The sequence below is a fragment of the Hypomesus transpacificus genome, chromosome 1 (genome assembly GCF_021917145.1).
Source record: "Hypomesus transpacificus isolate Combined female chromosome 1, fHypTra1, whole genome shotgun sequence".
NCBI lineage: Eukaryota > Metazoa > Chordata > Actinopteri > Osmeriformes > Osmeridae > Hypomesus > Hypomesus transpacificus.
Window position 1 is genome coordinate 10,260,645 of NC_061060.1, and position 25,613 is coordinate 10,286,257.

A 25,613-nucleotide genomic window follows, 5' to 3' on the forward strand; every position below is an offset into this window, starting at 1 on the left:
TAGTGTAATCCAGAGCCATTGAAAAAGGCTCTGTTGTAATCTACACTTGTTAGTCAACAGTCTGTTTTTCAGACATGGCACAGAAGCATGTCACATTGAAAAACACTTATTTTACAACCTTGCCTTTATTAAACTAGTACTCCATGACATTGTCTAAAATTTAAATAGAGAAAGGGGGCTGGTATTTTTGTGTGACAAAAGTGATGAAAAAAAATCTGTAAATCTGGCATTGTAGGCCTATTGTGAGTAGGCTACCATCTAGAGGCTAAATAGTGGTACTTTCCCAAATGCTATTGAAGGCAGCAGCAAGCGTCACAAACAATACATATAAACTTAATTTGTTTAAAACTTTTTAATTTATAACTATAAGTCTATTAACAGTAAAATCGCTCACCCCAGGAAGTGGAACAGATCCACCTGGCATCGCTCGAGCGTTACTCTGGGTTCTGGTTCCCCGTCAGCATTCATTTAAAGTTATGCTTTTTCTAACTCTCTAGTTAGCTTAGTTGGTTCTTTAAAAAAAATATTCTCAACATGGAAGGCCTTGTCTCGAAAGTGAAGTGTAAGTAACTACGTGGGTTGATGAAACAATAATTATGATGATCAATCTCAATTACTGTTACCTGAACTGTAAAATACCTGACGGGAAAATATCTAGCTTGGTTAGCTTGCCACTATAGCTCGTAGAAAAGAGACGTTAGCTAGCTAACTAAATCGGAGCTCGTGAGTGAATAACGTAGATGTAGCTGAGGCTGCAAATTTTACTTAACGCTAGTCGCTGTATAACTATGAAGTAAATATGATTTATGCTGCTAAAAACAAACATTGTTGGCACTTATGCTGCTGGTGTCATCATCGCTGGTTGTTACAAACAAATGTTTCTCTTCATTCAGCCTTCATGACCCTTTCTTGATGTAATTCTAGGTCTCACAGAGAATCTGTGGATTAAACATCAAGCAAACACTGAAGACATAATTGAGAAGCTCTATGGTGAAAGCTCTGTGTTAGAAGACTATCCAAATTCACAGGATCCTCAGGTAAAGAGCGCTTACACATATGTAGATTTATCTATCCATGTGTCATTTAGCATGTGTGTCATTCTGGCACATCTGGGTATTTCAGCTTGAAGAATGTGCAATCCAGCTGTGGAACTGGGCAGTTACTAAACGTGTTGGTACAGCTATTAATGAGCTCCAGAAAGCAAAAGGTAACTAAAAAGCTCTCTAGCAATAAAGTAATTACCGATTATAAGAATACATCCGATATGTGATTTCTGAAAATCTGTTTAAGGATTAAGATTTAGATTTTGGAATTGAGAACAACTCATCTTGAAGTCAACACACGTTGTTCACTAATAATATACAGTGTGCAATAAGACATACTGAAATAGCTGAATCTGAGTCCATGTGTTGCTGTGTTCCTCTTGTTAGTGCGTCATGTTGCTTGCTGTCTACTGTACTGTTGTGATACGGAGAATCCAAAAGAGGGCGCTGTCCGCAAGCAGATTTTGGTATAATCAACCATTTAGTTCAGTTCAATTTAATGACATTAGTATTCGGATAAACCATGTAACCAAGCCAATAACAGTATAATACTACATTGTACGATATTAATGCACACTTTCTATTATTATTATTAATATAATGTATATTTTTACAGATGGCAAGCAAGACAGGGAGAACATGGCTGGATTGCAAAAAGCCCCAGCTTGCAGATCACTTTTTAAATCTAGCGGTTAAAGTAAGCATAGTATTTTCTATCTTGAACAAGTATTTCCACAATCATAATGTAAGTGAAATGGCCTCAACCTTCTTTAAACCCTAACAAAATCACCATGTCACACCCGTAGAGCTTGGAGACCCTGTACAGCAAACTCATTTCCAGAGGAGATGGAGCAACTGACATCAACACATCCAAAGGAGACGTGGAGAAGGACCTGCTCCGAGTCTTCTCCTACCAGGCAGAGTCGGTGAGCTCTCAGAAATATGCGCTGTTGAGCACATGACACAATGTTAATTTGTTCTTGTGAAATCTGGCAACTTCAAAGTGACATTTTCACACACCTGCAGTAAGAGGGTGTGAGGCAGGAAAACGTGTTATGTCTGCTCAATAAATTAAACAGATTCTATGACTTGCATCTGACTGATATAACTTTTGACATTGTGTCCATCTCTATGCAGGCTCTGGCTCAGGATAAGCAGCAAGAGGCAGTGGACTGCATGCAGCGCTGCAAAGACATGCTGCTGAGGCTCCCTAAAGAGGTGAGAAACTCACCCACTAAAGAGGAACTCACACAAAACCTCACAAATAGAACAAAGATTTTTTTTGTGACAACATGTTGGTTACATAACAGGTGGCCATTCTTATGCTCTTTATTCCTCTCAGGGTGGATATCTTTCTCTCATGTGCTATAACTTTGGAGTGGACTCTTTCAATTTAAAAAAGTACGAGGAGAGTTCTTTCTGGTTGAGGTAACGATTCTGGATTTCATCCCAACAACATGACCATATGGACAACCTGTTACAGTGCAGTGTTGCTTTGCAGAAATTGTTTTGACTAGAAACCAATTGTTTTGTTTTTCAGTCAAAGTTATGACATAGGGAAGACAAACACTAAATATTCCCCGGGTGCTGAGGTTCAAGTAAGATCTGTGCAGCTTGTTTCCTACATAACATAATACCACCTCTTACATAGAAACTGCTCCTCTATGTAGATTTAGCTTGACCACATATTGGTGCTTCGAACACTTAAACCCATCCTTGTCTTCAGGCTAAAGTCCTGAGGCTCCTAGCCACTGTTTATCTTGAATGGGACTGTCAGAAGTTTCACGAGAAAGCTCTCAATGCTGTGAGCTTAGCCAACAAGGTAAACCAACACATGATGCACCTAGATAGCAAAATGTGTGTATAAAATGTGTCTTAATAACTGGAGATTTTGTCAAACTTGTTAGGAGAGGGTTCACCCCTCTGGACTCTACTTGAAGATGAGAATACTTCTGAGATGTGGTGCCCAGGAGGAACACATAAGAGCTGGTCAGTAGAACTACAGTGTCATCACCCACTCACTGTGAACAGTCATACAGCGCCATTCTTGAATGCGGTAGTCAGTGATTAAAGGAGAATGTTTTCTGTTCAGGGTTTACAGAGTTGCTAGACTCTGAGGTCCCTCTGGAGGTTTGTCTGAGCATGGTGAAGATGCTCATGGCTGAAGACAGGTAGAATCACACCTTCGTCAGCTCCACATTTGACCCGACTCCAGCAATGATCAGTGCATGACAACAATGACATGAATGTCAACTCCATGAAGTTGACAACTCTGCTGTGTCTGGATGTTGTACAGGGAGACGTTGGCCTTTGACTCTCTGAAGAGGGTGTGTCAGCACTTTGAGTCGTCGTCGGAGCTGGGCAGCGCCCTGGTCCTACACATCGAGCTTCTGCTGCAGAGGGGGAAGGAGCTGCTGGCCAGACAGAAGATAGAGGACGTCATCACAGGTAGCACACACACACACACACACGCTCAGGGCTCACAATGAACGGCGTCCCGTTGTATCTTTCATTCATTATTTTACAGTGATCATAATGTTTAACAAGTTTCATCTATACACCAGTCTTTTACACTGAGAACACAGGGGGAACAGATTTCCCTGGAGGCCTGAGGAAGTGGTTCCCCCCTGTATATTACAGTCTGGCCATTTATGAAGCAACACAGTGATGCTGGGGGTGTATGGTACTGTCATCATTGTGTATAACAAGTTGCCACAGTGTAAAAGACTGATGTATAGATGACACTTAACATAGGATGGAGGAACCTCTTTCCCCAGGCCTCCAGGGAAATCTGTTTCCCACATAATGATCACTGTCGCAAATCGTCCCAATTCTTTTTTTTCAACCTTTCAAAACTTTTTTTCAAAAACCTTTTTCAAACCTTTAGAAACTTTTTTACTACAGGCCACCTTGAAACAAGAAAGAAAAATGTGTATTTTATCGTGATGTATTCACATTGAAATGCAGACTTTGATGTGAGCCCCACGACTGTATGGATTACTTAAATAGTGTTGCAAATAACCTAGACCCATGTCAGAATGCAAAAACACAAGAATTTACATATTCTGGGACAGATCAAGTTCAGTTTGGGACGGTTCATTTTGCACTTCGGGACGGTCCTGGGACAGCTGTAAAGCTTGGTGGGAGTGGTGCTGCTGAGTGTGACGGACAGCTTCTGTTTCCCCCCAGGACACCACACTGGACGACAGCTCCCCCCCCAGAGCCTCACCACTCTGCATCTGCTGCTCTGGGACAAGGCCTCCCACAACTTTGAGGTAGCAGTCACCCTGCGAGGCCCACCAGCCGTCTGACCGTTGATTATTAACGGTCGTGTTTTTGTCCAAGGGAGGACCCACAGTTTGATATTTCATAGACTGAGTGTGTCTGCTCCAGGGTAAGAGCTACTCAGAGGCTCTGCAGTGGTACAACTACTCCCTGAGCTTCTACAAGGCAGGGCAGACGGAGGGCAACCTGGCCAAGCTGCAGAGGAACAGAGCCTCCTGCTTCCTGCACCTCCAGCAGCTGGAGAAGGTCGCCAAACCACACACACACACACATACTGTACTAAACCACACACACACACACATACTGTACTAAACCACACACACACACACACACACACACACATACTGTACTAAACCACACACACACATACACATACTGTACTAAACCACACACACACACACACACATACTGTACTAAACCACACACACACATACACATACTGTACTAAACCACACACACACACACACATACACATACTGTACTAAACCACACACACACACACATACTGTACTAAACCACACACACACACATACACATACTGTACTAAACCACACACACCCATACACATACTGTACTAAACCACACACACACATACACATACTGTACTAAACCACACACACCCATACACATACTGTACTAAACCACACACACCCATACACATACTGTACTAAACCACACACACACATACACATACTGTACTAAACCACACACACCCATACACATACTGTACTAAACCACACACACACATACACATACTGTACTAAACCACACACACCCATACACATACTGTACTAAACCACACACACACATACACATACTGTACTAAACCACACACACCCATACACATACTGTACTAAACCACACACACACATACACATACTGTACTAAACCACACACACCCATACACATACTGTACTAAACCACACACACACATACACATACTGTACTAAACCACACACACCCATACACATACTGTACTAAACCACACACACCCATACACATACTGTACTAAACCACACACACACATACACATACTGTACTAAACCACACACACCCATACACATACTGTACTAAACCACACACACACATACACATACTGTACTAAACCACACACACACCCATACACACACTGTACTAAACCACACACACCCATACACATACTGTACTAAACCACACACACCCATACACATACTGTACTAAACCACACACACACACATACACATACTGTACTAAACCACACACACACATACACATACTGTACTAAACCACACACACACACATACACATACTGTACTAAACCACACACACCCATACACATACTGTACTAAACCACACACACACATACACATACTGTACTAAACCACACACACACATACACATACTGTATGCTATGGTGTCAAGGGGCAGACCTCTGTCTCAAAGGACATGAACTAACAGTGTCATTATTTAACTGTGTGTGTGGCTGGGTGTCTAGGCCAAAGAGGCCATTAAGGAGGCCGAAAGATGTGATCCAACCAGCATCTTTACTCAGTTCAGCATTTACAAGATTTCCATCCAGGAGAATAATGTGGAGAAAGGTAATCATCGTTATACAAAGTACTGTGGCTCTCCTGGTGTTAGTGTGGCTTGGGCCGAGGTCTCATGTGTGTGTGTGTGTGTGTCCCAGCTGTGGAGGCGGTGAAGGCCATGGGCGTGCTGGCCTGTGGTCCGGTGAGCAGCGAGGACAGACTGCTGGTGTGTGAGGACGCAGCCTCCAGCCTCCTCAGCCTGGCTGCTCAGATCGCTCTGGAGGTGGGCCTTCACAGGGGGGGGCAGGGGGGGCTGATCATCACCATCTCTGGTCGAGCTGGGGGTGTGGGGGTGTGGGGGTGGTGGTGACGTGTGTCTCTCGTCTCCCCCCAGAACGAGCAGCAAGACACGGCCATCAAGGCCCTGGAGAGCTTGTGTGAACATTCACAGGATGGTCCTCAGGTTCTGAAAGCTCTCAGGTCTGTTCCTGTGGACGCACATACACACACACACACACACACAATCAATGCACAGACCACACTCACTCACGCTTAGTTTGAATGTTCGGTCAATATGTTGATAGGGACGTGAACAAATGTCTAATGAATACTTGGGACCCATCCAGCAGTCCTCTTTGGATAAAGCTGTCTCACGCTGTAAAAAAAGCTTCTCAAGTTTCCGTTCCCGTGCTTCCCTCTGCTCCACTGCCCTATATTCCCGTTGGTCCTCTCGTGGGGATGTGTGCCTCTCTGGGCACCCCAGTCAGTAGGTGAGAGAAAAGAGGCCGTCAGCTCTCTCCATTCACTGTGTTGCAGGTGTTTGGTTCGCCTGGTGCTCTCAAGCCTGGAAAAAGCCAGTGAGGAGATGAGGTCAGACTGGTGTTCTTTTGACTGTAGACTGCTGCATTGTTAATGGGGGGTTTACTCCTTTAGTTTGTAGTCTTATAAACATCCATACCTCTCTGTACAGGGATGCCAATCTGGATGTCCTGTTGTCTTATCTTAGAACGGGTGAGTATACACTAGTCTTACTGCCATTGCTGATTCTTCGGCGAGCCCTCAGAGCATATTTTAGCAGTTGAGTCTTTTTGACTGCGCTGTATTTGACACTATTTAACTTGGTGTTGCTTGTTTTGTGTCACCCCCCAGCACTGCAGAGAGTGTCGGAGCCGAGCCCTGGGACCAGCGTGGCGGGGGCGCCGCGCTCAGAGGACGCCAACTGGTTCAGGAAGATCGGTACTTTACTGTAGACACACTGCTTCACGTCACCGCTGCAAAACCTGCAACACCGGGCCCATCCATCACCCTGTTTAATGTTGGCACTTTGCGGTGCCTAAACTGTGTGTGTGTTTCAGCTTGGAACTCGGCTCTGCAGTGTGAGAGCAGCCCTGGCAGGATGAGGGATCTCTTTGTGCTCTCCTACCAGGCAAGTCCCCATTAGCATCACTCTGAGAATTGATCTGTATCTGTGCAGGTGTGGATCAATAAGAGCCGCATAAGGACACAGAGAAACAAATGTGGACACCAGCATTTTCAACTTTGAAAAAGCGAAGCTTTTATCAGCCGTTGAAAGGAGAGGATTCTGATGAGCTTAGCCGGGGCCCACTCCTAATGATAAGGAGGGACGTCTGCAGAAAGAAAGTCATCTGTGTGTGTGTGTGATATGTGCAGCTGTCCCAGCTGTGCCCTCCAGATCGGGCAGTGTTGATGGGCCAGAAGACGTGCCTGCTCATGGCTGCTGCTGCCTCTCTGGAGCTCTGCAGGAAGTCTCCCCACTCTGACCAGGTGTGCTACACACACACACACACACACACACACACACACACACACACTTCCTCTGTGCCCACATTAGTCTCCCACATTAGTACGCTCTCCATCCACACCGATGAAAATGGACCAAGACCAGCGGAGAGGGGCAGTAAGTAAGTGACTAACCGTGCTATCAGGACTGGCGTACTGTTGTTGCTCATTTTGAATCCTGCTTGATGAGAAAAAGACACCACTAGATGGCGATGCCGAAGACCAATAGATGCCCCAGTAGTAGTGTGAACGTGTGTGTGTGTGTGTGTACTCTGTGTTCCCAGAGCGAGCACCTAACACAAGCCCTGGAGCACATTCAGGTCTGCTGGGAGGTGTGGAAGACTCTGAAAGCCTCAGGTGCCCCTCAGCTCCTCCATTATAGACCAGCTCTCCCACAGTGCCTCTACTCTACACACACACACACACACACACACACACACACACACACACACACACACACACACACACACACCACCAAGCCATATGAGCCAGTGACGTCATAATCCACATGTGATGTAACCAACCCCAGGGGACTTCTCCAAGGACCCCACCGACACGCTGCTGCTGCTGTATGAGTTTGAGGCCCGCACCAAGCTCAACGACCCCCGAGTGGAGACGGTGCTGGAGTCTGTTCTGGAGATGGAGTGCATCGAAGCCAAGGTGTTGGAGACCCTCGCAGGTCAGGGAAACTCTCGTCACGCCAAAACCTCACCATAACAACCACGTCAGGGTAGATGCAGCACGGAACAGTGATCATCATTGGTCAGTTCATCTGCCTGTAGATGATGTTGAGCCCAGCAGGGCATAGATGCTGACGAGTGTGTCCGTGTGCAGCGTTGGCCATGGATACCCCGGCCCACTTCCCCCTGCTGTGTAAGAAGGCCCTGAGGGTGGCTCTGGCCCTGCACAGGAAGCAGCCCCACACCGACCTGGCCCGCTGCAGGTGATCATCCCACCACACCACTCCCACTTCAGCTTGTTCCTCTGGTCCACCAGGACCCATCACCCTGAGCTCCAGCTGGGTGTGTCCTCCGTGTGTTTCTCTCAACACGGATGTGTGTGTGTGTGTGGGGGCCCCTCCCAGTCAGTGTGTCCACAGCCTGATCCAGCTGTCCCTGCCCAGCGGGGTGTCGGAGGTGGAGGCCAGGGTGCTGGAGGAGGTGTGGGGCTACTACGAGGAGGCCCTGTCAATCATCGTCGCCGCAGTGAGTCAACTCCAATCCCAGAACAGCAACACGCGCACACCATCAGCATCCCCGGCAGCACTGTAATTACCCCCTTCCACCCCCTGCCCGCTGCAGCTTTGAAAGCATCTCCTGTTTAGTTTTTTTTCTTTTTATCAATGGGCTTTCAGCAGCACTTCAATTAGCAGATGCTTCCATTCACCATCCCCTTCCTGCCATTTGGATGCTAATGTGCTGTACAAGCCATCACTCTGCTGCTGTGCTGCTGGCCCTTTGAAAGAGGCATCACATTACTGAGCCATTATGCCGCTTTATGTACAAGGCACACACGCGCTTTCATATGCAACTCCGACTCAATACTGTACACCCTCATATATCTGCGGAACATCCTATGACAACCCTCCGCCATGTCTGCGTCCGTGCGTGTGGAGGCAGACCGTCGTACGAGCATGTTCTCTGAGCCTCGTCCGCTTCCTTTCCGACTTGTGACGGCCTCCAGCACGCCCACGCGGGGCTCAGGTGAGCGCAGCCAGGCGCACCTGAAGCGCACACACACACACAGCCAGCTGAGAGCGGTCGCTGTGGCTCTGTTGCCCAGGCGGAGGACTTCCCAGAGATGGAGATCCTGTGGCTGCTGACGCGAGCCTGGAACACGGGCATCCTGCTGTACTGCCTGGCCCAGTACCCCGCAGCCGAGAGGTGGTGCGGCCTGGCCATGAGGTTCCTCTGCCACCTGGGCTCCCTGCAGGACAGCTACCAGACACAGGTACCCCCGCAGGGGGAGGGGACTGGGGGGCAGGGGAGGGGGGAGACTGGGGCTGGAAAGAGAGAGGGAGGGAGCAACATCAACTGGGGAAGAAAATGGAGGTAAGGTGAGAGAGAGGACTGGGGGAGAGACCAGCAGTGGAGGAGAGAGGTGGGTGACAGCTGGGTCGTGAAAAGACGGAAGTCATTACGCTAGTGAAGTGAGATTTGTCCCGAGAAAGACTAATCCAAAGTCTTGGGAGACATCGTCTTAGCTGTGTAGGGTAAACAAAGGAATGTCTCTACCTGTAAGCAGAAATACCTGGATATGCTGGGATCACATTTTTTGTTGTCTGCCCAAAGATGTCAGGTCTCTACAGTGAAATCCTAGACAGGTTGGACAAAGCCAAGAAGAGCCTGATCATGGAGGAATGAGGTTTGATGTGAGCCGTCCTCTGTCCCCGGAGACCTTGTCTACTGGTGTCTGAAGGACGTGGATGTGTGTAGCTGTTTCATATGCTCTACTTTGTTACTGTTCTGTGTTTAGCTGTTCTTATCCAGCTCAAAAAATGAATTAAACATTAAACCTAATTTATTACAGTTTGTAAAAAAAGAAAAGAATGTTGAAATAAAATGCACATCAATTTGATAACCGAGTCACATATTTTATTATTTTCAAACAAATAAACTCTTGTCAAGTCCCCAAAAAATAAACCCAAACAAAAAAAAGGTTGCAGGAGTGTGTTTGCTCATCATAACTAGGACAGGGAAGACCTTGTGGCCCAGTGTCCTGGTAGGCTATACCACCTGCAGTGTGACAGGAAGGGAATTACTGTACAATCAAAGGTTTCAGGTTCGCAAGCACTTACTGCACAAGTGTGCTGTCACATTAACAACTCATCACCCAAAAGGACAAACCAGAAACCCAACCCCCGAAAAAACCGTATGGCATCGCCATCTCTCACAGGAACAAAGAACCTCGTTCAGTTCAACACACTCAGAGGCATTCAAGTTCAATCTAGTCTGATACCACAACCTCAATTGAGAGTTCAAATAAAATCAAGTTCTTTGGGCTTTATTGACATGGCTGACCGTGAGGTATAAATACCAGACACATTGTTAACAGTCAGCTGTGTTTCAACTGAACACCAGAGGACCAATTCTAAAACTTCTAAATGAGATATTGATCAATGCTTCTGGCTTGTGTGATGTCATCTTGTAGGTTTGCTGCCTGCGTTTCATTTTATATATATATATATATATGTTTTTTTTACATATTTTTTTTAATCTATACACCCAGACACATTCCACAAGAAATCACAAGTAGACAGGCCCTACTTGAGGGAATTCAATTCCCAACTGACTAGTTCAAAGTGTTCCAATAGGCAGCTGAAGAGATTTGTCTATAGAGAAATACCAACAATACGGCACATTTGTATGGAAATGATATCTCAGAATAGCTCAAAGTTTACTTACCTGACATTAGTGATCTATAAAACATGTTTGTCCCAGTTTGTTTCACACATGCATGAAGCACAGGTGAGAGGGCTCTGCTGGGGGAGGGGGGGAGGGGCATATTTACATTTTACAGCTACCACACCCTTTTTGAAACAGTCTGCAAGCAGTTTATAAATGGCTCTGTTCCCTTCGGTTTATTCCCTGAACTCTGGTTTTGACACAGGTAATTGACAGCTGGTTTAGCAGTGGTGCCTGGCAGGTGGACTCCTGTTCAGAAAATGCCTGCAGGTACAGGTGCTCTGGGGTAGGGGGAGCAAGGGGCCCAGAGGGCTAGGGTACCACTTCCTGTTGAGTGGGAGGAAGCTGGTCTGGCTCTCTGATGGCTGAGTTAAAAAATGAAAATAAAAAACACCTTTCCCCTCTTCAGAAAAAAACATAAATGTTCACAGGGTCAGGGGCCACAGTATTCCTTCACGTCAGACACGTCCCCTCTCTCACATGTACACAAACACAGTGCCAAGATCCCTACAGGAACATAGGACGGGTCGCTTCAATCCTGCTGGATCCACACAGCCAAGTCATGCAAGGGTTACCACACTGGTGGTCCTGACAAAGCTTTACCACACCTTACACAACAAAAAAAAGATAAGACATAATACATCCTCTTATTAAAATGATTCGATTGCAGATGCCTTTAAATTGCGCAGAGGCAGTTGCCAGTGCGCTCTCCTTCACGTCTAGACAGCTGTGAACTCTCTGTTCCGCCTTGCCACTCAGACATGGCCCTGGAGTCTCGGGGGAAATGGGATCTGTGCATAAGCATCCTGAGCTGGCCTAGCTCGCCCCGGACATACCATAGGGCTCAACACAGTGGTTAAACACCTGCCCGGAACACATTGAAAAATCATTCTTACATTTCATAGCTACACAAAATACAAGATTTTATGTAACCCATCTTTAGTGTTTTTTTCCAAGGGTGAGGGTGGGGTGGGTAGGAGGGGGACAATCCAAAACTGGTTATATTGACTCTTTAATTGTTAGGACATCCAATACAATTATTGTCTTGTTCTACCCGTTTTAAGGCCACCATCATGGTGGCGTACAGGACAGTACCATGTGACCATTCAATCAGAAGAGAATCATCTTGGAAGGCAGAGAGTGTAATAGGGTGGTCTACTGCGTAACATGGGTGAGGAGGCTATTGCTGCTCAAATTGAAAAATCCAATAAATCTTCTATATTACACATGAAAAGGGGTTTAAAATACAAGGGGGGGGGGGGGGGGGGGGGGGGGAATAGGAAGCTACAGAGGTCCGACTCTGCATGTTATCTATTGCACTCACAAGTTGTAGGCCTCCCTGGAAGCAAGAGGAGAACACAGAGAAAGTCATGATTAAGAACAAAGAATCTCGGGGTGGATTATTTGTAGCCTTCCTCACAAGGTACAGGTAGTCAAAGAACAGAATTTGTATTTGATGTAAGGCAGTTTGGTGTTTTGCAGAGAGCCCAGTTACACTTCTCTACCCCCATCCTTTACACAGAGCAGCTCAAAACCACAAGCGCAAAATCCCACAAAAAAACTAAACAAAGAAATGAATTCTAACAGCCCTCCAAATAGACAATTCTAGTGAAGTGTAAAACGTGTCGTTTTTAATATGTAGTAAAATCTCAGTAGGATTTTATCATTTATCTTGTGATTTTCATAATATAAATGTAGAGATTCGTAACTCATTTTCTTCCTTCTGTTCCGCCTCCAAAGAAGTCTTTATCAGCTGCAGTGCAAACAACTGGCAGCAGATCAAACAGCAAGCTGGTTCATGATAAATAGATCACCAGTTTGTAGGCTTCTTTCTCCATGGAGATCCTCCGCAGTTATTAGAAACAAGAGAGATGACTCCACGAAATGGACCATCAGCTGGGCTTGATTTGATCCAGTCCTTGTAGAAAAACAACAACCCTCAATTGGTCTTCGCATTTCATCTGGCGCGTCTTTTTTTAATGTGATTTGATGAACATTTACAAAGTGTTCCAACTTATGATTGGTCTCTTACTCCCCACAACGTCTTTGAATCCCCGACTCCTCACTCCAGCATTCTGTAAAACATTCTGATCTTCACTGTCAGTCCCATTTCACAAAAAGGATTAATTCTTTTTTCCCTTTTTTGTTTTAAATGACAAATTCATTTTGGAATGGCATTTCCAGTCTTGAATGGATTTGCTGAGAAACTCATGCAGGGGTGTGCACAGTCACAGTAATGGTGATAAGACTTCTTTTCATTTGAGAGTAACATAATGATGACACTAAAACTTGATATGAAACATATCTGCAAAAAAGGGAGAGGAGGGAGGAGCTATTTAGGTATGGGCGGGGTCTCAGGGAGGTGGGAGGAGTTCTGCAGAGCAGCAGACGGGATTGGCTGGGATCTCAGAGCTTCTCTGCAGATGGGATCCAGATGTAGGGACCCGATTGTTCCTCGATGATCAGCTTGATTTTGTTGTAGATCTCCTCTAGTGAGTCACCCTGTACAATGGCTGTGGAAGGAAGGAGGGAGAGGAAATGGAGGGAGGGAGAAAGAGGAGATGGAGGGAGGGAGAAGAGAAAATATTTTGAGTATATTGTATTACATGTCTGGAAAATGCTCATCCTTGAAGAAAATTTGTATCTAGACCTCCGGGGCTTACCTGTGAAGAATTCTCCAAACTCTTGTTCAAGCTTCATGGCTTTGTCGAACATTTTATTGGCCTGCTCGTATGTCTGCCTCTTGTTCATGTCCCTGAAAGACACAGGCAGGGTTACACACTGCTGCTATGTGGAGGCTGAACAAGGCAGGCAGGCAGGCAGCAAAAAAAAATAAAAATACAATACTGGACAAGACCATTCCATTCCCCCTAAACTTACATTAGAGCTTCAATGGATTTTGGTTTGATGAAGATTGCGATCGAATAAAGTTGTGCTTGTTGCAGTCGCTTTATAGCATTCCCAGACACATCAAGAATACAGTGTTTTCCCTGTGGAAAAGGAAGTAGACGTATTGAATACATAACACCAAATAAACAGTCTTAGATTTCACCAGGAATTAATGACAGGTTTTGTTCCTGACATCTAGGCTTCAGCGATTTAAGGCTTGCTATTTTGGGTAAAGTGGTAGCTTTCACAACAACGGTGGTTTGGAATACTTGATAGATGTCTGAGGTACATTTTCGACTCCTGGCACAAACAAGCGCTGGCCGCAAGACGCGAACAGACCTACCCTCTCAGCCACAGCTCTGACAGACAGGATACTGGTCCCGTACAGGTTCTCGTTGAACTGGCCCGCCTCGATGAACTTATTGTCCTGGATGTCTTTCTCCATCTGCTCTCGCGAGGCCACAAAGTGGTAGTCCTGGCCGTCCATCTCGTTCTCCCGCCGTGGACGAGTTGTGTCTGCAGGGAGGGACGCAGTCACAACAAACACGGGCTCAAGAGGGATTCGTTGTTCGTGCCGTGAGGTCTCTGGTTGGTTAGTGCGCTCTTGGGATGGAAAATGTGTTCACTGTTGTATATACTCACGGGGAACGCAGGAGCCAAATTTGTGTGGGAACTCTGAGATGAGGTCATCGTTGACTCTGTCCTTCATGGGGCCCAGGATGATCACAGGCCTGGTGTAATGAACTGGGAGAGGAGACGGGTGCGGGGAGAGACGGGTCAGACAACACATTTGTGATCTAAATGCTCCCGTCCTCAGTGCCTGATCAGCACATCTACGATGAGGATGTCAGGGTCCACTTACTCTCCTGTCGAATCACTGGCTCGTAGGAGAGAATGGTGTCCTCCTGACCCTCTGTGGAACAGAAAGGAAACATCATCAGGAATGAAGGGTCTTACAGTCCCCCTGAGGAATGGCTCAGGAAATCCCTGTGTTGGATTAACTGTACAGCAGGACTTTTCCCCCAGTTTTTCATGCAGCTGGATCTCCCATAACGGCACATTAAAAAAGGGCCTGGATGGATCTACTACGAGTGTGATATCATCCCAGAGGAATTTCAAAGTGGCCACAAACGGCTGAAATCAAGCAGCCCTGGACACGGCCCTGAGGACAGGCAACACGCTCAGCTCAGGAGGAGGGAGCGTCTCTCCGGGGGGCTGGGAGGGTCACTCACTTGAGCTGCTTTCACTGTCGCTTGTGTTGGAGGTCAGGCATTCTGGAAAATACAAGAACATTTTTAGTAGATCATAGTTGCCAAGCATCAACATGTTATAGAAATAAAAAAATACTCAGGGGTTCTCTCATTTGGACCAAGACATTTTTTTTGGTGTCAAAGGCAGTCAAACGAACATCCAGAGAAAGAACAAGAAAGCCCTGATCCCACTGCACCCCCTGTGGCGAGAGGCAGGACCAGTAGAGAGAGGAGGAAGGACAGCAGGTTCACGGCGGGTCACAGCGTGACTCTATAGGGGAAGCGGTGGGAGGTGTCAGCAATAGGAAATGGAGCGTTTCCTAAAACCAAGTCCCAGACGACCCAGTCCGTCCCCATGCCAGTGTCCTGTGGCTGGATGTGGATCTGTGGCTGGATGTGGATCTGTGGCTGGATGTGGATCTGTGGCTGGATGTGGATCTGTGGCTGGATGTGGATCTGTGGCTGGATGTGGATCTGTGGCTGGATGTGGATCTGTGGCTGGATGTGGATCTATGGCTGGATGTGGATCTGTGGCTGGATGTGGATCTATGGCTGGATGTGGATCTGTGGCTGCAGAGAACTATGAGGGCCAAGAGGAACCCCATTGGCACTGTTGGCTGAGGAGGATGCAGTGGGAGGCCCACTGAGAGGCACTAGAAGGGAGGGCTTGAGTAACTACACATACCACAACCCTGTTCTTGGAAAAGACATGGCCTACTGGCAAGCATGGAGCAACTATTGATAAAACACAAGCCCTAGCACTGGCTTCTCGGTACCAAATGGACATGCTTTTTGTACAGCGCTTACATTGTTCTTGAGCGTACATGCACATATCTGCCTATGCTTAATTCAATACATTATGCATGTTAGGGTGTTAGCCTATGTTTGTGCATGGTACATTGTGTGTGTGTGGTTTAGCCATTGCCAGCTGGGTCTGCATTGACACAGCGTTCGTGCTCTGAGCTAAGGGGACAGCTGCTTGACACAGGACAACCACACACTTACTCAAACTCTTTGATCCATAAAAGTCATCGCTTAACCCTGGGAAGTCCTAGGTGTCCCGACAGGTGAGAGCAGAAACAAAGAGAAGAGAGCAGACAGGAAAAAGAGGAGGTTAGTGAGAGCTGGGACAGGACAGAGACAGAGAGGGAGGGAGGTGTGTGATGCTGGCCTGGTGGAGAACATTGCCTACCTGTCCAGGCCCACCAACACAAGGCACTGTGCTCATTAAGCCTGGGCCTTTATTGTTAGTAAGCCCGGGCCTTTCAATGACGCTAGCCCAAAAGATTAGCGTGCTGACCCGTTGGTGCGAGCTTTTTAGCGCTGTGGTCCCAGTTAAAGAGACGTGTTGAGCGTCTGTGGCTGAAGGCTTGTTTGGGGCCACTGGGGCCACGGCAGGCAGGCAGACAGGCAGACAGAGCCCCACACCTGAGCAGTCCTCTCTGGGTGGGTGGGGGGTAGGGAGGGGGGGTAGAGGCGCCGAGCATGCGGCTACAGTCTGACCCCCCCGAATGGAAAGATGAAGTTGAGAGAAGGAGGTGTGAAGCATGAAAGGAAAGCGCGAAAACTCCCCTCTGTCCCACAAGCGGTACTCACGTTCGGATTCCACCAACTCCTGCACAATATTCTCCTTGCTCTTGTAAAAGGGGAACTTGCGTGAGAGGTTGAAGCTTTTTTTGCGCTTGACTTTGACTGGCTGCTTGGAGATGAGTGGATGGAGGGAGGGGGAGGGGCCCGGTGACGGGGATGAAACAAAAACACAACAGAACGGGTTTCAATGTGGAGGACACCAAACAATCGTGCAAAACGGACCAAACTGAAATCAATGTGGAATCATGATTGAAGTGGGAGAAGCATGTCGCTGGGGTGAAATGAATGGGGTGAAAACACGAATGCAAAAGGGGAGGCGCTTTTGTTTTTGACAATTTTAAGATTCGTTTCACGTTCAACCCTGTGATATTACTATGCATTACTATGAACTGACATTAGTCTTCAAAGTACTGAGTCTTCATAGACGATTTCATAATCGACTTTGCCAATTGAGAATATCTAAAATGGTAGAGCCCTAGTGTTGGTAAACCAGGGCATAATCTCATTACCGGACGAGTCAGGGCTACATTCATACAGAGATCTATTGTAAAGGACTTAAATGGTAAATGATAGGTCTAGTTAAGACAGTTGGAAGTCTCCTGGGACCACACTGCTCTCTAGAGAGACTATACAGAGCTGTGATTGTCATGCCAGTAACATAAGCCTGTTCCTCCCTCCCTTTCTCTCTGTCTTCAGTGAGCAGGTGTGCACTCCTATTCCCATCCCAGGGGAGGCAGGGAGGGAGGCAGGGAGGGAGGCAGGGAGGGAGGCAGGGAGGGAGGCAGGGGGGAGGGAGGCAGGGGGGAGGGAGGCAGGGGGGAGGGAGGCAGGAGGGAGGGAGGCAGGGAGGGAGGCAGGGAGGGAGGGAAAGTGGGTCGGCGCCTGAGACCTCCAGAGACCAGGCCTCCAGAGACCAGGCCTCCAGAGACCAGACCTTCTCACTCACCCTGTTGGACTCGATCATGCCCGTTCTGGCGTGGAACTTGACTGTTTTTAACCTGGCCCGCTCTTTCTTCTCCACCCTGTAGAAGAGACATGACAGGTTTAGAGTGGGAGTCGGGTTCGATGCTGCTTGGCTGGGGCCGGCCTGGTGGTACAGGCGCTCAGCCAGGCTGCCGACATGGCATCAAGTGCACAGTGTGGTTGGAGCAGTAAGCCCTGCTGGGCGGGTGACTGACTGCACCTTTTCTTGCTGGGAATGACCCCGATCTGCTCGCTCTCGCCGTGGGGCGTGACCAGCCGCGCCTGCCACCACTCGTCATCGGAGGCGTTGATGACATGCAGGATGTCGCCATAGGAGAAGCTCAGGCCCTGGCTGGGCAGACAGCTGTCCCTGGTCCTGTCATAGTCAAACAGGGCTCTGCAGCCACAGAGGGAGGAGGGGAAGATGGAGAGAGAGACACATGCACAAGGTGGGTGAGTGTCACTTTGCAATATCTCTTCTTGCGACACAATGGCGTCTCACGAGCCCTATTGTTGGCCCATAGTTTTCGGCGTCATCGCGTTGTGCTTGTGTGGCCTGCCAGACAGGTAGGATTAGAGGACCCTTGAGGAAGGAATTCTGGCTCAACAGGTTCTCGCCTTCGTCCCCAAAAAAATCTATATCTATATAGGGCGTCTTAATCCACAGTAAACGCGGTTTTAGTCAAGAGGAAATGTGTCTACTGCCTGAGGTCCTACCTCCCAGCTAACCTGTTGTAGACCAGCCCAGCAGAGCACTGGCAGTGTTTGGTGCAGCCAGGTAGCTTTAAGCCAGCGACACACAGAGAGCGGCGCTGTGGGACTGGGTGTGTTGGCGGAGCGTGTGAGCACCTGAGAGGCCTCCTCCTCCTCCACATTCCTGAGGGCTTGGGAGGACATCGCTACTGCTGCTGTTAGCGCAGCGGGCTAACTAGACAGCCTCTCCTACATAGCTGTGTGTTTACTCACCCACACACTACACACGCGCGCACACGCACACAGTACACTCCCCTACACACAGGCTTGGCTTTACATTTCTAGCCGGGCGCAGACCTGGTAGTAGTAGCAAGATAGAGTGTCTGTAAACATGACTAAAGCAAATGCAGTGAACAGGTCCAGAGTCACAGGGCTGTATGCTGGGGGCTTACGGTTAGCCAGCCACCTGGGCTAGCGTGGAGTACAGTAGGAGGCCTGAGCCCCAGAGCTGTATCACAGGGTAATCCTATTCACCTTGACCCCCCCTGAGCCTCTCCTGACTTAGGCAGCTGCACTCATTACTGGAGAAGCCTGCCACCTGTTCCCCTCTCTGACCGAGGGGCCATACAACCTGGCAACAGGCCCGCTCCAGGATAACATGGACGCCACAGTAAAGGCTGTCACCAGCTTCACATGACATACCATGGTGGCAGCATTGATGGGAATTCCTGTCTATCATTTTTGATAGGAGTCAAACTAAGATAAGGCTGTCAGTTATTAACAAAATGATTTACAACCAAATAAAAGCACTAGTGTGGATTAGGTGATGGTTAAGGTGATGGTTTAAAAAAAGAAATGATTAACCATAGACTATATACAAATACTGTGTCCTTGTTTGGGGTATAGTGGGTAATGTATCGTGAGAGTTGCAGATCCTCCAGTGTGTGTGTGTGTGTGTGTGTGTGTGTGTGTTTGTTTGTGTGTGTGTGTGTGTGTGTGAGAGCATACCTGACGTAGAGGGAGCGTTTCTCGCTGGTGCGCAGGGAGCCCGATCCTGAGCTCATGCTGCTGTTCATCATCTGCTCCCTCAGGTCGTGGATCTTCGACTCAAAGCGGCTGTACTCTGCAGACACACACACACACACAATGCTGTGTCAACATCCCCAGCGTTTACACCACACACGAAACACGCACCGCTTCCAGTTTCTCTGCTGTATGCAGCTAGGGCTTTGTCACCCACAATGATTACATCAAAACCTACTGGAAAAAGCTATATCACCATGGCATAGAGAAGTAACACAGTCCTTAGATCTATCCTCTCCTTATATGTGTACTGGTTCCAGCTGGGCTCTGGGGAGCCAGAGGGGAGGTAGAGGGGCTGGGCTCTGGGGAGCCAGAGGGGAGGTAGAGGGGCTGGGCTCTGGGGAGCCAGAGGGGAGGTAGAGGGGCTGGGCTCTGGGGAGCCAGAGGGGAGGTAGAGGGGCTGGGCTCTGGGGAGCCAGAGGGGAGGTAGAGGGGCTGGGCTCTGGGGAGCCAGAGGGGAGGTAGAGGGGCTGGGCTCTGGGGAGCCAGAGGGGCTGGGCTCTGGGGAGCCAGAGGGGAGGTAGAGGGGCTGGGCTCTGGGGAGCCAGAGGGGAGGTAGAGGGGCTGGGCTCTGGGGAGCCAGAGGGGAGGTAGAGGGGCTGGGCTCTGGGGAGCCAGAGGGGAGGTAGAGGGGCTGGGCTCTGGGGAGCCAGAGGGGAGGTAGAGGGGCTGGGCTCTGGGGAGCCAGAGGGGAGGTAGAGGGGCTGGGCTCTGGGGAGCCAGAGGGGAGGTAGAGGGGCTGGGCTCTGGGGAGCCAGAGGAGAGCCAGAGGGGCTGGGCTCTGGGGAGCCAGAGGGGAGGTAGAGGGGCTGAAGTTCAGCATCTCCTTTAAGCCTGATTAATGACCCCGCAAGCAGATGGAGCTTCGCCATGTATCAGCCTCACACTTATAATACCCCTAATATCTTCTGTCAGCCCATTCATTATGTGGATTAATTACATTCAACATGGACTCTTTAGCGCCATCAAAAAAAGAGGAAAGCCTCCAACTAAATTCAGCGGATGACCATTTGTCACAGTGTATAAATCCACACTGTGGCAGAGTGGAGGCTGATGTATGAATCCACCTGAGCCCCCTGCTCCTCAATAAACATGCACTCATTAACTGTGTTTATGTGTGTGTGTGTGTGTTTGTGTGTACATGCAAGCTGTGCTCGGGGTGCTAGAACAAGCCACCCATAGAACACACACGACACTGGGCAACAGGACAAAACAAGGCAGAGAGAGACCGAGAGAGCGAGCTAGAAAAACAAGTTATCATGTGATAGCACACCAGGTAGGTAACACAGTAACACCACAAAGGCTTGAGTGTCCAAACGTTGGCCCTCTCCTTGTTAACTACATACGGTAGGACAGGCATACAAGATAGGAGCAGATAAGGCCATGTAGAGCCAAACACTGACATCTGATCGGACTTCAGTTACCTCAGTATAGGTATTATGCTATTTATGATACCTTGGTGTACGTAAAACAAATCTTCATATCGACATCAACATAAGTGTGTCGCATCAGAAGCCTGTGTATCTGGGAGTAGCCAAACAACAGGCCTTAACGACATACCATATCCGTGACTATCATAAGAACAAGTTTAATCTCAGGCAACCCTTTTTCTTGTTCATTTAAAATCTAATGTTTTGTAAGCAAAGTATGTAGTCTGCAAGCGACCCTGTAAGGCTTTACTTACCTAATCAAACTAGACATGGTGCGACCGTTAAAAACACGTTCCCTTTCCGAACGACATGAGAATTACAGATCAAAGTCCAGATATTGGGCGTGACTGAGGCCGGTAGGTAGCTTAGAAAAACAAACACAACCATCCCTGGGGCTCAGCTGATAGTTTGTGTTCCTCTCAAGTCCCTGGGTTTAGACGCAGAAATCCCATGTCAGGTGTGAAAACAGGCCGATTCTCCTCGCAGCCCCCCGACTCAGCCTCTGTCGTAGCCCCCAACCGAAACCCAGAGTGGATTCAAAGCAAACAGAAACTGCGCCCTAAGCCATCTGCCTGCTCCCCGCCCTGCTCTCTCTCTCTCTGCTTCAGCAGGCCAGGAGTTAGGCTCAACCACAAGGGAGAGAGTGACACAGCAAGGTGAGGTAACCCGACACCACCTGCCTGTAACCAGGGGCAACGCCCCAGCAGTCAGAGGGCCCATGGGACAGCGTATACGGAAGCAGTCATGATTCTAGTCCACTGACCTCTCAGACACAGCAGGAGGAGGAGGAGGAGGACTCCAGAGAGTAGAGAGACCAGGAAGGGGAGGAGTAGGAAGGATAAGAAACAAAAGAGTCACAAGAGAGAGGCTGTTCTACCTCACAACACCCAAAACACACAACAGCCCAACCAGTGGGAACGAGACGGTAGGTGAAGCTGGGGCCACGGCATTCCTGGAGGGCTGTCATTACCATCAAGGCTTAACCACCACCACCACCACCACCACCACCAGGGCAGGCAGAGAAGACCACCCTGCAGACTGGCCTCCTCCAGCTGCTGCCTTGCTCCACAGGGAACAACAGTGGAAGAAACAGCTGTAGTTTGCTGCAGTCAGCCTGGTCTGGTGCGTCTACACCCTGGGACTCGACTGTCACCTGATCCACACAGGGGAGTCCGTCCCCAGGTCATAACCTAGCAACAACAACCTCCCTAGCCAACCACATAGCACTTCAAAGTTTTAGGGGAAGGCAGCGAGGAGAACAGCGCATCACTTGGGATGACCCGTGAGGAAGAGAATAGGGAAGTGAAGTGAGGGAAAGTGGGTCATTTCTGCATCTCCCTCCCTCATACTGCATGTCCTCATTAGTTGTACTCCCTTTTATTTTGGGTAGTGGGCTGTCGCCGCTTTTCTCTTGATCCAGTTATGCAACACGGCAGCAGGCATGTGTTAGTAATATGAGAGTGTGTTAGGTTCCACGGGTTAGTCCAGGCAATGTTCTACAGTGGCCCGGGAACATGTCAACCCAGGCTTTACCATGACTGAAAATGTTCTTTGTAGGAAACATAGGGGACATGAGTCCTGCAGGGTCTGCACCATCCACCACCTGAATGAACAGGGATGGAGTCTACTGCATTTGTTACACTGTAGACTCCCCGGCCCTGTCCTTCCATCACTGCCACTGAAGCAGAGTGGGAGCACTGGGCATGGGGAAGCTCCACAGCGGGCTGGAAGGAGAGGGGGGCGCCTTGTGTTGGGAGGCTGCCTCCCTGCTACAGCCCCATGTCATCTTTAGCTCTGGCCCTCCATCACAGATCTGTGTGTGAGTGTGTGAGAGTGAGTGTGTTAGAGAGAGTGAGTGAAGGCTGTGGAGCTCAAGCCCCTGGGAGCAGTCCGGGCAGCCTGCCCAGCATGAACCAGCATTCACACTCCAGTTAGCCCCTGACTGACGGTCCCCTACTCCCCTGCCCTCCACAGCACACTGTGGACCCTCCTTGGCTGGCCAGGCCAGAGCTGAGGACAGGACAGGGCAGGGCAGGGCAGGGGGAGCCGTTCCAGCGGCTGGCTGCACATCTCAGAGGATCAGTGGGGGGGATGCAGGAAGTCAATCATTTGCCAGCCATCTTGACTCATCCGTTTAGACTGGTTAAGCATTGCCAGCTCAATAGTGTCCTTCAAGTCCTACAAAAGAGCCACATTACAAGGAAGGATTTATCGCTGGCTTGAGGGCATCGTAGATAAAGCAGACCTCACTTCACGCAGTCTTATCTAAGACTGCTTGACTGCCGAGGTGTATGAAAACAGAAAAACAGCAGGGGAAAGGGAGCTTCATATTCAAAATGTCCTCATATGAGATGGCCTTAGCTGTGCCGGGAGGCTTTAACAGTAGCCCTGACTACTTACAGAGCCTGGACACACCTCAATCCTGTGAGGGACTAACCGACTATGCCATGACCTGTGGGCTATTTCCAGAGACAGGACAGCTCTATGGAGGGTTATTACAGCAAGTATTCTTCTGCTTGATGTTTTATTAGAGGCATCAAGAATATGGGGAGAGAACAAGCTACAACATATACGGCTGCATTCCTCTCCTAGTCCAAGCTGAGAGAGGAGCAGAGATCTAAAGCTCATAATATCCTTTCCTTTGTTGTTGCAGCATGTGCATACCTTGGATCTACATGCTGAGAATGTGTGTGTGTATATAACAGCAGAACAAGTAAGCCCACCTGCCAGACATCCTCTGTGAATTTCTACTGCAAATAAGATAGAGACTCAAGGTCTCTTAAAAGATAAAAGACAACCATATCAACACCATGTACACATTAATGTAAGGGCATTGTTCTCCTTGTTGGATTTCAGGGACACCTCAATGAACTTTTAACAAACACAACAAAGATGAATACCATGCTGATTAAGAATGTGAATAGCGATGATGTTTAATTCACATTCTTTCACAAGGTCACTTCCTGAACTGACAGAAAAGCTTCCACGTACCTGCTTAGACCACGCCTCTCTGAACACCTTTCCAACCTAATGTCTAGGGCCAAATATGATATCTGACAAGAGTAGGTATTATGCAACCCTTAGTCTTCAACACTAAAACATTAGACAAGATAGCAAAAGCAAATGATTCATTATCTAAATTATCTGGAATACTGAGAAATTTGCGTCACTACCCAGACCTAGTGTAACTATTCATGAGTGTAAAATGTGAAGAACTTTAAATCGTTTGTGACAGGTTAATTATAAGAAGTCGCCAAGCTCAAACCAATGTGGCAATCTTAAAACATGTTTTGTCTCCACCAAAGAAATAACCCGGCAGAAGGAGATGTATTTCCTTACATGTAAAACATAGCCTAACATAGATAAAACATAATAATAAAAATAACCCACACCAACAATTGAACAATATATACTTAATGTCAAGAAGCCACATTAACATTAATCTACCACAATCCTGTTTGTTTGAGTGTGCGTGTACTAGGCAAGGTGAATGTTTACTGTATTTGAAGTGGTACCGGGGAACCAGAGCTGCCAGGCCCGGATTGTTTAACGTCCGAAAGAGAATACTTTCAAGGGTTTTCTAAGAAAGCCAGCCAAGATACCAAAGTTAGATACCCACATTAGCTACCTGACTGCAGTTAACTACCACACAAGCCAATAGTTCCCATAGTTGGTATCAATTTAGTTCAAAATAGCTACCCTGGCAAACCAGCAAATGTGACTAATCCACAGCGCGAGATTATTTTGTAGCTAGCTAACTATAGTCTACTCGCCCTGCGGCTTGAAGCAATGCTAGCTAGTTAGCGCTAGACTTCAAACCAACAATTAGTTGGCAAGCCTGTTCATTCAGAAAACATTCAACGCGGTAACTAACATTAGTAAGCAACATTTCCGCGGCTAATACCTACACAATGTTCTTGGCTGTTTATTTTTGTCTCGTGCACAACACAAGGCACATTCACTTTATCACATTTCACTCGCATATCCAATTTCCTCACCTCAGTCGGTTCAATGCAGTTTTGAATAACTTTGCAGCCCGTTGTGATCTTAACAGCTACATCCAGCCGACTGGGAATTCATGCGGCTTCTTCTTTCCTGGTACATTCAAGCCCAACCCCCATTCACGTTCGAAGTCGGAGCCAAAAAAGTTTAAAACTTCACCCTTTGTAATATTTTAAATCCACGGTTTATGTTAACCTTCGCCTTGCTGCTATTTTCGCCCCACTTGGCAGTGTTCCCTTTATCCTCGTTCACTATCCGCAGATACCGGTCCACCATTCACAAGAGAGGGAAAAACGAAACACGGAGGAGTAACAACAGCTCCTTGGTTGCCCGCCTTGCAGTAGCTCTTCTCGGTACAGGGACGCCCCTGAACCTGAATCCTGGAACTGTAAGCCAATCAGCCACCGGCGCTCGGTACTGTCCTCATTTGCAAAGCAGACTTGACTAAAGATAAACCTTAGCAGAGAGCTGCCACACTTATCAAGTGAAAACATGTACAGTATGCTACTGTACATAAACAAATCAACCATGTAAACAATGAGCTGTGTTTTTACTTCATTGTATTGCACTGTAGCCTAATAATTAGTCAATTTTCAAGAATCATGTACAAATCGATGAAGGAATTTATTCTGTATGCGGTCGTTGATCTCACCCGTCTTCTTGCCCCACATCA

At 47.9% G+C, this 25,613-nt stretch overlaps 2 protein-coding genes across 7 annotated transcripts in view; one reads left to right on the forward strand and one right to left on the reverse strand.

Moving 5' to 3' along the window:
• The first annotated feature begins 512 nt into the window (after positions 1-512).
• Positions 513-10,186, forward strand: tex11 (testis expressed 11). The gene is made up of 29 exons (XM_047018542.1): positions 513-562; positions 925-1,037; positions 1,123-1,207; positions 1,431-1,510; positions 1,660-1,740; positions 1,850-1,969; positions 2,181-2,261; positions 2,386-2,471; positions 2,584-2,641; positions 2,770-2,865; positions 2,951-3,032; positions 3,136-3,214; positions 3,340-3,491; positions 4,233-4,318; positions 4,437-4,574; positions 5,803-5,905; positions 5,995-6,119; positions 6,231-6,316; positions 6,653-6,706; positions 6,807-6,847; positions 6,986-7,072; positions 7,192-7,262; positions 7,508-7,621; positions 7,921-7,993; positions 8,166-8,315; positions 8,471-8,579; positions 8,721-8,841; positions 9,419-9,586; positions 9,928-10,186. Exons 1-29 carry the CDS (start codon positions 535-537, stop codon positions 9,997-9,999), a joined length of 2,739 nt encoding a protein of 912 aa, XP_046874498.1. The 5' UTR covers positions 513-534; the 3' UTR covers positions 10,000-10,186.
• Positions 10,187-11,367: 1,181 nt separating this feature from the next.
• Positions 11,368-25,613, reverse strand: part of dlg3 (discs, large homolog 3 (Drosophila)) — a 73,526-nt gene continuing 59,280 nt past the window's right edge. For 4 of the 6 annotated variants that reach the window (XM_047017450.1, XM_047017572.1, XM_047017490.1 and 1 more), the window contains 11 exons: positions 19,434-19,548; positions 17,953-18,129; positions 17,716-17,791; positions 16,776-16,875; positions 15,162-15,203; positions 14,792-14,842; positions 14,572-14,673; positions 14,273-14,445; positions 13,921-14,030; positions 13,704-13,795; positions 11,368-13,553 (listed from right to left, as the gene is read on the reverse strand). In XM_047017450.1, the coding sequence (XP_046873406.1) occupies positions 13,447-13,553; positions 13,704-13,795; positions 13,921-14,030; positions 14,273-14,445; positions 14,572-14,673; positions 14,792-14,842; positions 15,162-15,203; positions 16,776-16,875; positions 17,716-17,791; positions 17,953-18,129; positions 19,434-19,548 (1,145 nt within the window). In that variant the 3' untranslated portion in view covers positions 11,368-13,446. Of the gene's footprint in view, positions 13,554-13,703; positions 13,796-13,920; positions 14,031-14,272; positions 14,446-14,571; positions 14,674-14,791; positions 14,843-15,161; positions 15,204-16,775; positions 16,876-17,715; positions 17,792-17,952; positions 18,130-19,433; positions 19,549-21,192; positions 21,881-24,936; positions 25,300-25,613 lie in introns of those variants that run through there. The other 2 variants (XM_047017688.1, XM_047017647.1) reach the window with 2 other exon arrangements.